At 42.7% G+C, this 12,089-nt stretch overlaps 1 protein-coding gene across 1 annotated transcript in view; it reads left to right on the top strand.

Moving 5' to 3' along the window:
* The window catches only part of SLC16A9 (solute carrier family 16 member 9), a 42,781-nt gene extending 33,965 nt beyond the window's left edge, over positions 1-8,816 (top strand). Inside the window, exons 5-6 of the mRNA XM_043987802.1 lie at positions 2,883-3,797; positions 6,843-8,816. Coding sequence (XP_043843737.1) covers positions 2,883-3,797; positions 6,843-7,021 — 1,094 coding nt within the window. The 3' untranslated portion in view covers positions 7,022-8,816. The remainder of the gene's footprint in view (positions 1-2,882; positions 3,798-6,842) is intronic.
* The last annotated feature ends 3,273 nt before the right edge of the window (positions 8,817-12,089 follow it).

Below are 12,089 nucleotides of genomic sequence, written 5' to 3'. Positions count from 1 at the left end.
TAAATATTATCATCCCTATTTGGCAGATATGGAAACTTAGGCTTAAGTAGGTTAACTGGCTTTCCTAGAGCAACCCAGCTAGGAAATATCCAAGGAGGGGTTTGAACTTAAATCTCCTGACTCTAAGGCCAGTACTATAATTATTATTAGTGCTAAAAACAACTGACACAAATATAGTACTTTGAGCTTTATAAAATGCTTTATTCACAACAACCCCATGAAGGAGGTAGTGTATTTATTATATCTATACATTACATGGAATCTTGATGCAGAAAAGAGGCAGCATGGAGAGGGGCTGGAGAGATGACCTTAAAGCCAATAAAATATGATTACAATTCCAGCCCCTGACACTTAGCAACTGCATGACCCTGAGCAAGCCATATTACCCCTTAGTGTCCCAGTCTCTTCATCTGTAAAATGAGAGCAATAATTATACCCACCTCAAATGAGATAATATAGATCTCATATGCTACATGAGTATTAGCTGTTATTATTATTCCTCTTAGGATATAAGTCCCTGGGGCCATCAGAATCCCAAAACTGATACCCTCTCCCCACAATTCTCAGCAAAAGTGCCTTATGTCAAAAAGCTTTATCATGCATTGCTTTTCAAACCTTGTATAAATGCTAGAAAGATATGATTATTGTAGGGAATAAAATGTGCCATTGGGCTTCCTTGAAAGGAACGAGGGGTTCCCTAATCATTGGAGGTCTTCTTATGATGGCTGGATTCTGCCCTGCTTCCTCTACATCTTGTCAGGTGTGACTCATGGGCAGAAAAGCCTTAAATTAGTTGGCCACTGAGTTCTGTGATTTTCTGAACATATGACTTAGAATCTTTTAAAATGACTAACATTGCTGACAACTTCAGGAAATAGATCATTCATCCATCCACTCATTCATTCATTTAGTCAATCAATAGTCAATAAAAATTCAATGTGCCAGGCATTGTGCTAACTGATGGGGATCCAAGAAAGAGGCAAAAGACCATTCCTGCCCTCAAGGAGCTCATAATCAACCAACATATATTTCTTGAGCACCTACTATGTGCCAGGCATAGTACTAGGTGCCATGGATAGGAAGATAAAGATGAAAACCAAATAGTCCCTGCCCTCAAGGAGCTTACATCCCATTTCTTTTTTAACTCTTGGTTTTCTTTGGGGACAGGACTCAAGAGTGTACACAGATGATCTAGGAAGGGGGACCTGTGATCCCAAAGGGGCATAGCTTTATTCAGCATACCACACGCTCCCCAGCCACTGGGACTGACAGATGGATGTTGAAGGGGAATCCTTGGTGAAGAATAAGCTCCAGATGGCAGCAGATTCTTCTATCACTTTGTATTTTGTCTATCTCTTTCCTCTTGGTGTCACCCACTTTAATGGATGATCGTTTTCATCAAAAACTCATGTTTCCATAAGAGTAGCTTATTTCCTTCCTGTTGTTTCATGGGGGTATGTTTCAGTGCAATTCAGATTGGCAAAACACTAATTTTCCCATTCACACAAGACCTAGGTCAGATTTGGGCATCATAAACCCTGGCTTGGAGTCCCAGCATTGCCACCAAATGGTTTTGTCCCTTTGGGCAAATCCTTCCCTTCTCTGGGCCTCAGTTTTCTCCTCTACAAAATGGGGAGATCTCCTATGGTATCTTCAAGCTCCCTTTAAACTCTGATATTCTGACACTCTGGGCCACACTGTGTATTTGTGGATTGTGAGCATCTGCTCATTCAGAGTATCATAGAATTGGCAACTGTTCTATTATGACCAAACAATGGGAGGCTCAAGGTTCCTTTGTCCACTCTTGTTTTCTCCCAGTGGAGGCCCAGTGCCCAGCTTGACCCTTTGGGTCTAGGTGAACATGCAAGGTTCTTTGGATACTGTCCAGGAAAAACTACATTGGAAGCAAGCAGCGAGTGATGTATTGATCATCCTTTAATGAGGCACAGGGCGTATAGAAGCAGTCGGTGTGGCCAGGAGGAGACGGGGAGGGGGAGAGGCACAGAGAATCACGTAGGTAACTTTGAATTGAGAGCTTACAGGAGCAGGTGGAGGGGGGGGGGTCCCATTTTTATATGTTTTGATGAATTTGACTCCTTTGGATGCTTTGGATATTTTGAGGCTGAGGGTTGCACTCACTCTATTCACTCTACCTAAGGATGAGTTCATTTACATATCAATTTCATCTCAGAGTTATCATAGGCCACCTTAGGAATCCCTAATTCACCTAAGTTTTGCTAGTTTTACTGCTTCACGTCTGGCACTTATCTACAGATTGAGGGTGATTGATGGGGTCTTTCTGGCTTCCCCTATTTTAGCACATGGTCTCAGGATGTAGCCTTAGTTAATTTATGAGATGGTTTTGCAAGTTATTTCTGTGTTCCTCTTTACACGTTTACTTCCTATTATTGTTACCTTATACTGGCTTCTTATATACTTACTAAACCAAGTGGGTAGGGAGAAAGAGTGGTCAGGAACACCAGAGGAAGATAGCTGTAGAGGACAACTCGGTGAGCAGAGATATTGGAAGCAGCAAAACAAATGTGAACCATATTTACTTGCCTACTTCCTAAATAGAATTATTACTTAATAATAGAATGTATGCTTCTTAAGAGCAGGAACTATTCCTTTTTTTTTTCTTTTGATCTCCAGCCTGGTATATAGTAGGTGTTTAATAAATGCCTATTGAATGAACAAATGAATGAACGAATATACACTTCTCCACATTAAAAAAAAATCACAAAACACTAAGAATTTCCCATAAAAATGGCAGCTGAACTTGCTCTGACAACATGACAAGAGAATCCTAAGATTAACCTTGAGTCTCTCTCTTCATGTGAGTCATTATGATAAAGACTGAGTGGCCCTCTTTTCCTTTCCAGGTTCAAGTGTTGGACTTTTTATATATGCTGCACTTCAGAGAGAACTGATTGAACTGTATGGATTAGATGGGTGTTTGCTCATTGTGGGTGCCTTGGGGCTAAATATATTACCCTGTGGCATTTTGATGAGACCCCTTCCGCCTGCTAAGTCGCCTCCGCCAGAAAAAGCACCCGTCGAAAGTGTTTCAGCCAAATACTCCATATACAATGAGAAAGAAAAGACCCTGGAGGACAATGTTAACATTTTTGAAAAAGGCTACAGTGAAGAGAAATTTGTGAGACCTTTGGCCATTAGTGACTCCAAACCCGAGAGTTCATTCCATGAGAAGGAGTTAGCCACTGTGCAGACAAAAGAAACTGATGCTTACAAACAGAAAGTCGTGGAACAGAAGTATTTTTGCAAACAGCTGGCTAAGAGAAAATGGCAGCTATTTCAGAACTACTGGAAAGAGACAGGCGAGTTATTCAAGAACAGAGTCTTCACTGCACTTTTCATCGCCATCTTTCTTCTTGATGTTGGGGGCTTTCCGCCTCTGCTGCTAATAGAAGATGTTGCCAGAACTGCGAATGTGAAGGAGGAAGAATTTATCGTGCCCCTGGTTTCAATCATTGGCATTTTGACAGCTGTTGGAAAGTTGATCTTAGGAGTGGTGGCTGATTTCAAGTTTATCAACACTGTATATCTCTACACGGCCACCTTGGTGTTGATGAGCGGGACCTTGTTTGCTATTCCCTTTGCCAAAAGTTATATCTCATTTGCAATACTTTCTGGACTGATAGGGTTTTTAACTGGCAATTGGTCCATCTTTCCATATGTGACTACCAAGACTGTGGGAATTGAGAAATTGACCCATGCCTATGGGATTTTAATGTTCTTTGCAGGACTTGGAAATAGCGTGGGACCGCCCATTGTTGGTAAGTTTTGGGGGGGTTTGGTCATAATGAAAATCAGCAAAATATGTTTTCTTTTGTTACTTATCAATCAAACAACCAACAATAATTTATTAACTATGAACCAGTCACTGTTGATCCAGAGACAAAAGTCAGATACAGATACTGCCCTCAGAAAGCTTATATTCTATCTTGGGAAGCAACCTGTCCATATATATATGAAAACTATATAAAGTGATTGGAGGTAGGGTGGCACTGTGCTATGCAATGAAGATACAAACACAAAAAAGAGATAATCCTTATTCACCTTCAGGGAACTTTTATCTTACTGAAGGAAGTTGGGAGTCAGCCCTTGACAATGATTGTATGCATTTGTATGCCCTAGATTAAGGTGAAATGGAAGTGCTTTAAACCTAAACTAGGGTAGGATGATAAGTAAGGGCTTCTTCTAGGACAGCAAATTTTGAGCAGCTTGAAAACACTTGTAGTCCTTCAGCAGCAGAGAAACAGAAGAATTAACTCAAAGATCAAGCTTCTAGATGACCTATAGGCTCTGAACCAGGGCACCCCAGGGGAGCTCCTCTCTTAGCCTGGCTTCCTTTCCTCTACTTCACCCATTCACTCTGATTTTTTGTGCAAGTATCTCAGCTCTAAGAGTTGATTTGAGGGCTTGATAATGACAGCTTTGGCTTTCAGGGGTATGAGCTATCTTCCTCAAACCACCCACTTGTGTCAGTAGTGAAAATACCATTATTCCCATTTTTATGGATGAGTAAGTTGAGATTCTGTGAGGTTAAGTGATTTGCTATGGGCCAGGTGGTGTTGGAACTGCCATTTAAACCTAGGTCTCCTGACTTTCCACCTGGCTACCTCCTGATTGGTTTAGAAAATAGAATTAAGAAATCATGACATCTATTGTAGCTAAGGTTCTACATTGCCTACTGGGTAAAGAAGCCATCTGTAGAGCCAACATACCATTACCTCCTTCCCTAGCACTTGAGGAAAAACCTATTGTTTCAAGAGTGTTATAAAATCTGTTTTCACAATCCCAGAGAAAAGATGTTACAGTGTTGTGTTGAGGGCATATAGTAGAGAGAGAAGGTCATTTTGCATGGACCATAGACAGTCATGAGGGAAGTAATATATAATGAATCTGGAAAGCTAGAGCCATTGTTTTTGTTTGGCAGCATCTTACATGGGGCCTGGCCCGTAGTGATTTCTTGAGCAATGCTTGTTCACTGATTTATTCATTTATGCTAGAATTTAGAATTGGAAAGAATCTTAGAAATCATCAGGTCCAACTACCTCATTTTACTGTTGAAGAAACCGAGGCCAAGAGCTTAAGTAACTTGCCCAAGGTCCCACAGTTAATAGTGATCGCTGATCAATAGTCAATTGACAAGCATTGATTAACTGCCTACTACGTGCCAGGCACTGTGCTACAAACTGGGGATACGAGAACAAAATTGAACTTTTCCTGCCCCCAAGGGACTTCCATTCTATCAGGCCAGGCAACATGTATATTTCTCTTGGAATAATTTTTTTTAAAGTACAAGCTAGTTTGGGAGAGAGGATACTAGCCATGGGGGCTTGATGGATCAGGAAGGACTTGGTGTAGAAGACAGAAGTTGATCTTTATAGGGCTAACCTTAAATATAGAGCAGTAAACAATGATAAAAGGACTTGGGGTTTGTCAAGGGCTTTATATCTGTGATCTCATTTGTCCCTCACAACAACCCTTGGTGCCACCACCATCATCATCATTCCCATTTTCCAGATAAACAAACAGGTCCTGGTGACTTGGCCAGGGGTCCAGAAGTTACTTTCAGTAGTGTGTGATTTGAGCCCGGATCCTCCTAACCCCCAGGGCAGCACCCATTGTATTCCATTGTGCTACTTCTAGGTTAATGATGAGTCAATTTAGGACCCTAATGCAGGTCTTCTAACTCCAAAGTCATGGCTCTTTCCCCTTAGACCACACTGCTCTCCCCAATACACCTAGTTGAATACACAGTCTGGATTTGATTTTGAATCCTTATTGCCTCTCACTTCATTTCAACAAGCATTTCTTAAGTATTCGACATGTGACATGACAGCCTGGCACAATGGATACCAGGCTGGCATGACTATAGACAAGTCATCAAACTTCATCTCTCCCAGCCTCAGTTTCCCCATCTGTAAAGCATCCATAATAATATCCTTAGTGGGAAGTGCCATGGTTTAGTGGGCAGGGTCTGGGACTTAGAGTTCGGAAGGCTTGACTCAGATATACTGGCCATGTGACTGAGAAAGCTACTTATCCTTCTCAGTCACCTAGACAAGTCATTCAGATCTAAGTCACTGAGAAAATGCTGATCTATATTGGCCAAAGGAGTTTCTTCACTGAAAAATCCCTACTGAGTTGGGGCCAGGAATAGAAAAAAATGACCACCATTTATATAGCACCTACCATGTTCCAGGTGCTATGCTAAGCGCTTTACAAATATTATCACCTTTAATCCTCACAACCACCCCGGGAGGTAGGTGCTATTATTATCCTTACTGTACAGATGAGGAAAGATGAGGCAGACAGGAGTTAAATGACTTGCTCAGGGTCACTCAGCTAGTAAGTAAGTGTCTGAGGTCAAATTTGAACTTAGGTCTTCCTGACTCCAAGCTAGGTGCTCTATCCACTTGCCATCTGTAAGTCAAAGGAGCTTCTGTCTACTATGAGGAATATAATCCACAAACAGGTAAGTACAACATACCTAGGTAGAAGAGGTATGATTTCATCTGCCCAGAACACTGTATGTGGAGTGCCCTCAACCATCTCAGCTCATGACCCTTGGGGAGTTGCTTGAGAGAAATGAAGTGACTTGTCCGGGGTCACAGAGCTAATACCTGTCTGAGGTGGGATTTGATCTCAGGGCTTGCCCAGCCACTTGCTCCATACTCTAGCCAGTACACCATGGAGAAAGCATTTACAAAGCCATTTCCAGTGGGAGAGGGTGCTGACAGAGGGCACAGGGCAGATTCATTCTGGGGAATTGGAGGGGAAATGACCCATCCATCCGTGGTTCTTTTTGGCAGGTTCATTTTATGACTGGAAACAGAACTACGACCTCGCATTCTACTTTAGCGGATTTTGTGTCCTGGTCGGCGGGTTGGTTCTGCTGCTCGCTGCCTTGCCTTGGGAGAACATGTGTCACAGAGACAGCGCCGAGCCAGTCCCAAAGCGTTCTGTGTACCAAGCTGCATCTCAAGCATAGCGGAGCACTGGGATGCCTCTTATCACCACCTTCTGCTCTCTCTCTAGCAAAGTCCTCAAGAGATTTTGCAAATGGCTCAAGTAGTCAAGACCCTTTTTTGATTAGACCAATCTCCCAGTGGCTGGCTCTTACCAGCCATCACCTTCCTTCTCCCCCAACCTCATTTGGCTGTATTTCTGGTTGCCCATTAAGTGGGGTCTCCTTTGCTACTGCTTCCCCAAGGTCTTGAAATGGTAGCAAACTTGGATGGCATGAGGAGATACCTCTCTGCATCGAGGAGTGACATTTCCCTGCCCACTTTGGCAAACCCACAATGAGATACCCAGTAGGGAAGTCTTCTGCATTTCAAACTGTGAAGCAGCCAGTCTAATGTGATGCGCACAGATGCCATGGGGATCTTCTGGATCCCTTCTTCTCTTGGTAATGTAAGCTGATTAACTGCTCTAAGTTTTGTTTTAAAAACTGATCAAGAGAAGCAACCCAAATTCACCAGGGAATGAAAATTTTTCTGGAAAGGGGCATTCAAAATGGCAGCTGAGCCAGATGACAGTCCCTGTTGGGATACTGTGATACCGTCTTATTTTTTGTTTCCTAAGTGTCAAGTTCATTCAGCATCCCACTGAGCACATATACAGCACAGTTCCCTGGCCTCAAGGAGTTTGCAGAGGGGCAGGTGAGCTCCCAGCATGCTGCTGTCACTGACACCTGGTCTACATTGTTTGCTAAACAAAATATTACCCACTCTTATTAAGTGGCACCCACTCAACAGATGTTCTGCCAAGGAAGGGGCCAGGTGGGAGGGTGGCATTTCTCTTTCTATGTTTCCAAATTGGAAATCTGGATTTTGATCATTCCATTAGTGCAAATGGGAGCCTTCCATTGAATTTGAACACAGCCCAGTTGCACATTTGCACATCTGCCAGATGAAGTGATTGCTGCTACAGATGTGCCCATTTTTTCCATAACTGTTTACAAAGCTTGTCTTCAGACTGGAGGGGAACCATGGGTATTGGGGGTGAGGACATTGGTTAGGTGGGGAGGAGGAATGAGAAATTAGTGCTTTGGCCCAGCTAGTCCTAGGAAACCCATCTTAGAAAGAAAAAGAGGCATTTAACAAGTCCACATTGCTCTAAGGTATTTCTAGTGGGGAAAAATCATTCTCTTGATGTTCAAAAAAGAGAAAGAAACCACTGAGGCATTGAAGAGGTTTCAAAGAGCCACAGATGGCTTCTTAAATGGGGATTACCCCCTCCCTAGTGCCAAAATTCTTTCCTAATTGTTTTGGAAGAATATGATATGAAATTTTATTTTGTATTTCTCCGTTGTCTTCCTTCTGAGGCATCTAAAGCACTTTACAATCATGAATTGCCTCAAAATGTCCCAGGGAGAGAAATAGCTGACCCTTCTGTAGATGGGGAAAACCCAGAAATGGAGAGATCTGGGCACCCCTACAGGGTGCTAATGGCTCTGGATAGAACTTTTGGACTCCCCTCCCATAGTCTGCAGGAATTTCTGTACCTTGCCCCAGGGTCCCCATGAGGTGTTGGCTGATAAGGACAGTTATAAAGAAAGAAACAAAAACTCACCAGTGGGTTTTGTGTGTGAAGCATCTTTTTTTTCCCCCATGGTGTTCAGGATGCTCATGTCTAGAATGAACATAAATGACAAGCTTGTTTACCTCATATTATATGGACATATTTGACATGAGGGGATTGTCAGGGTGTCTTTTTTGCCCTATGTGTCTGTTAATTTTTACTCTGTTCTTGTTTTTTTTCTCACTGTCTAGGAAATGCATTTTAAGTTACAATAAAACATCTATTATTTCAATTTAGGTGGCTTTTCCTGAGTGGTCCCTTTTATCGTCCCATTGTTTTTAGCATATAAACCAGAGTATTCAATATATGAAGTTGTAAAGCCCATCTCTGCTGTATCTGGTACAACAGATAGAGCACTGGACCTGAAGCCAGGAAGATCCAAGTTCAAATCCTACCTCAGACACTTATTAGCTGGGTGACCCTGGGCAAGTCATTAACCATTGTTTGGCTCAGTTTCCGACTATAAAATGGGGATATTGATAGCATCTGACCTTCCAAATTTGTGAGGGTCAAATGAGATAATATTTTAAAGTGCTGACACACAATGGGTACTTTATAAATGCTTGTTTCCTTCCTCCCTCCTTCCCTCTTAGTTCAGAATTTATTTATTCCAGTATTTCACTTACACAGTATTTTGCAATTCAATTCCATTTAGTATAAAAAAAGCATTTCTCAGGACAGAAAGGAAATGGTGCCTGCCCTCAGGAACATGCACTCTACTGAAGGAAAAAGCACGTCCACGGATAAGTCTAGGACAAAGAAAATACAGGGGAGAGAGCCCCGACAATGTGGGTAATGAGGGGAGGCTACTAGAAATGAGTCTTGAAAGCAGTTAAGTATCCCAGGAGGTGGTGATGAGAAGGGAGTCCCTGCAGAATGGAATTCGTGGAAGTAGGAGATGGGATTTCCAGTTTGGCTGGGATATAAAAAGCACGAAGCCAACCAATAGGAAAGAAGTTAGACCCACAGAGGAAAGCTGGGTGGCGCGGAGCCTTTTAAAAGTCAGACTGAGGAGTTTGAGGGTTATCCTCGGGGCACTGAAAGCCTCTGAGCAGAGGGAAGACATAGTTAAATTCATGTGTGTTTTTTTTTGGGGGGGGCGGCGTTCATTTGTCAACCATGTGGAAAATGGAGTGAAAAGGAGGAGGATCAGAAGCTGGGAGACCACATAGGAAGCTTTTGTAATAGAAGAAATGAGAGGGGATGAGAGTCTGAAATAGGAAGACCATAAGAAGAGGGAGAAAGAGATGGATGCAAGTGACACTGTGGAGGTAAAAGTGGACACACTTCAGAAGCACAAGAGTGCAGTAGGTTACTTTGAGAGGTGGTGAATCTTCCTTCCTTGGAGGTGCACACAAATGATGGGGTGAATCATTGAGTGTGTTATAGTGGAGACTGATGGACTAGGGGTCGCTGAGATCTTTTCCCACCAAGGGCTGGGATTCTGATTAGGCAGCAGCCCTTCAGAAATCCAATATGCTTATCAATTTGTGTATTTGCCTTTAGGTCAATGGCTTGGCAAGGAGTTAGCCTGTCATCTGTACAGAATTCTCTAAAGATACATGGGCTGGGGAAAGATGTTTTTCTTCTTGCTGAAGGGAACAATTTGTAGAATTACATCATTATACTAATAAGTTATCTCCCAAAAAAGTAAATAGAAGCATTTAGAACTGCCCAAAAGTGGAATGGGCCTCTCTCTGGGCACCTTCTCCTCTGTCTTCTCTGCAGTCACCTCCCCACCCATACCAGCAACCATACCCTAGAGGAACATCTACCCTAGAGCCCTGCTCAGCTGGTGGGAATGTCTTCCTGGGATGCCATTTCAAGAAAACCCCAGTTATACTTCACTTCTGGCATTCCTTCTAGCCATCTCCACATCTGACTGCCCACACCAGAGCCCACATCACCTGCCCTTCCCAACCGGCCCCTCCCACCCACTTCTGGAACCATTATGAAGCATGAAAAATTCCACTTAGCACCATTCCTGGAAGGAGTAGGCTGACTTATTCCTCTATGTTCCCTCCATCTCCATGGCCAGACTGCCAAACAAAAGGCAATCAACAAAACTTAAAGGTGTCTACAAATGATAGCAATGAGCTCCGTTCCTCTGCATGAATTGTTTCTTCTTCTCATAGAATATTATCTCATTGAAGTAGGACTACCTTTGTTTTTTCCATATCCCCAGTGCTTAGCACTATGCTTGATAGATTATAAGTCTTTAATGATGGTTTTTCTCATCCCCCCACCCACCTATCCATCCATCCATCCATCCATCCATCCATCCATCCATCCATCCATCCATCCATCCATCCATCCATCCATCCATCCGTCCATCCATCTATCCATCCACCCATCCACCTACCCATCCATCCACCCATCCATCCATTGATCCATCCATCCATCCATCCATCCATCCATCCATCCATCCATCCATCCATCCATCCATCCATCCATCCATCCATCCATCGATCCATCCATCCATCCATCTGTCTATCCATCTATCCATCTGTCCATCTGTGCCTTCATTCGTTCATTTAGATGACATGGTCACGGTTTTAGGTAATTCATTAAGTCCTTATCCTACTCTTAGCTTCTAAAACAAAAGATAATTCCCCAGCCCTGGGTGCTCTTTTCCCTTGGGAGTTTACTCGATTTCTTAGAAACACATCTGATCTCAAGTTGCCACATCTGTACATCTCTAAATAGGTTCCCCATAACTTTCAGGGCATTTCTGGAAAAAGGAAGGAAAAGTGTATTTCTGGGGAAAATTTTAACACAGTGCCTAAAATTGCGCCTCTCTTTGTTTTGTTTAATGATGAATGCTTGCTGAGCATGGTAGGGCTGGAGGAGGCCTTTGCCCTTAGACAATAAAAATGTCTGTCACTTAGAGTTATTTGTGGTTCGTAAAATACCATATGTTGATTATTTCTTTTGATTTTTCATAACCATCCCAGGAGGTCAATTTAACAGCCATTATGATCCTAGCTGAGGAACCTGAAGCCCAAACACATGAAATGACTTGCCTAGGGTCACCCAGGTAGGGTGCTCTAAGGCAGGCCTCAGGTCCCGTTCTTTCTGAGTCCAAGGCCAATGCTCTGTCCATTCATTACATCAAAGGATTTCACTCAGAAGGCATGCAGGTCAGTCATTTCATTTTAGAGATGATGACACTCATGCTGTCTCTCAGACAACAATAATAATTTTTTTTTACTATTTCTCCTAGGTATGGCAGTGAATAGAACACTGGGCCTCAAGATTTGAGTTCAAATCTGGCCTCAGATACTTACTAGCTGCATGACCTTGGACAAGTCACTTAACCCCCATTTGCCTCAATTCCCTCAACTATAAAAAATTTAGGATGATAATAGCACCTATCTCCCAGAGCTGTGAGGATGAGATGAGATGGTATTTGTAAAGTGCTTAGCATAGTGCCAGACAGATACTAAGTGCTTCATAAATGATTGTTCCCTTCC

The sequence above is a fragment of the Dromiciops gliroides genome, chromosome 2, assembly GCF_019393635.1.
Source record: "Dromiciops gliroides isolate mDroGli1 chromosome 2, mDroGli1.pri, whole genome shotgun sequence".
Taxonomy (NCBI): Eukaryota; Metazoa; Chordata; class Mammalia; order Microbiotheria; family Microbiotheriidae; genus Dromiciops; species Dromiciops gliroides.
Note: the sequence above shows the minus strand (reverse complement) of the source record. Positions and strands in the feature narration are given on the sequence as shown.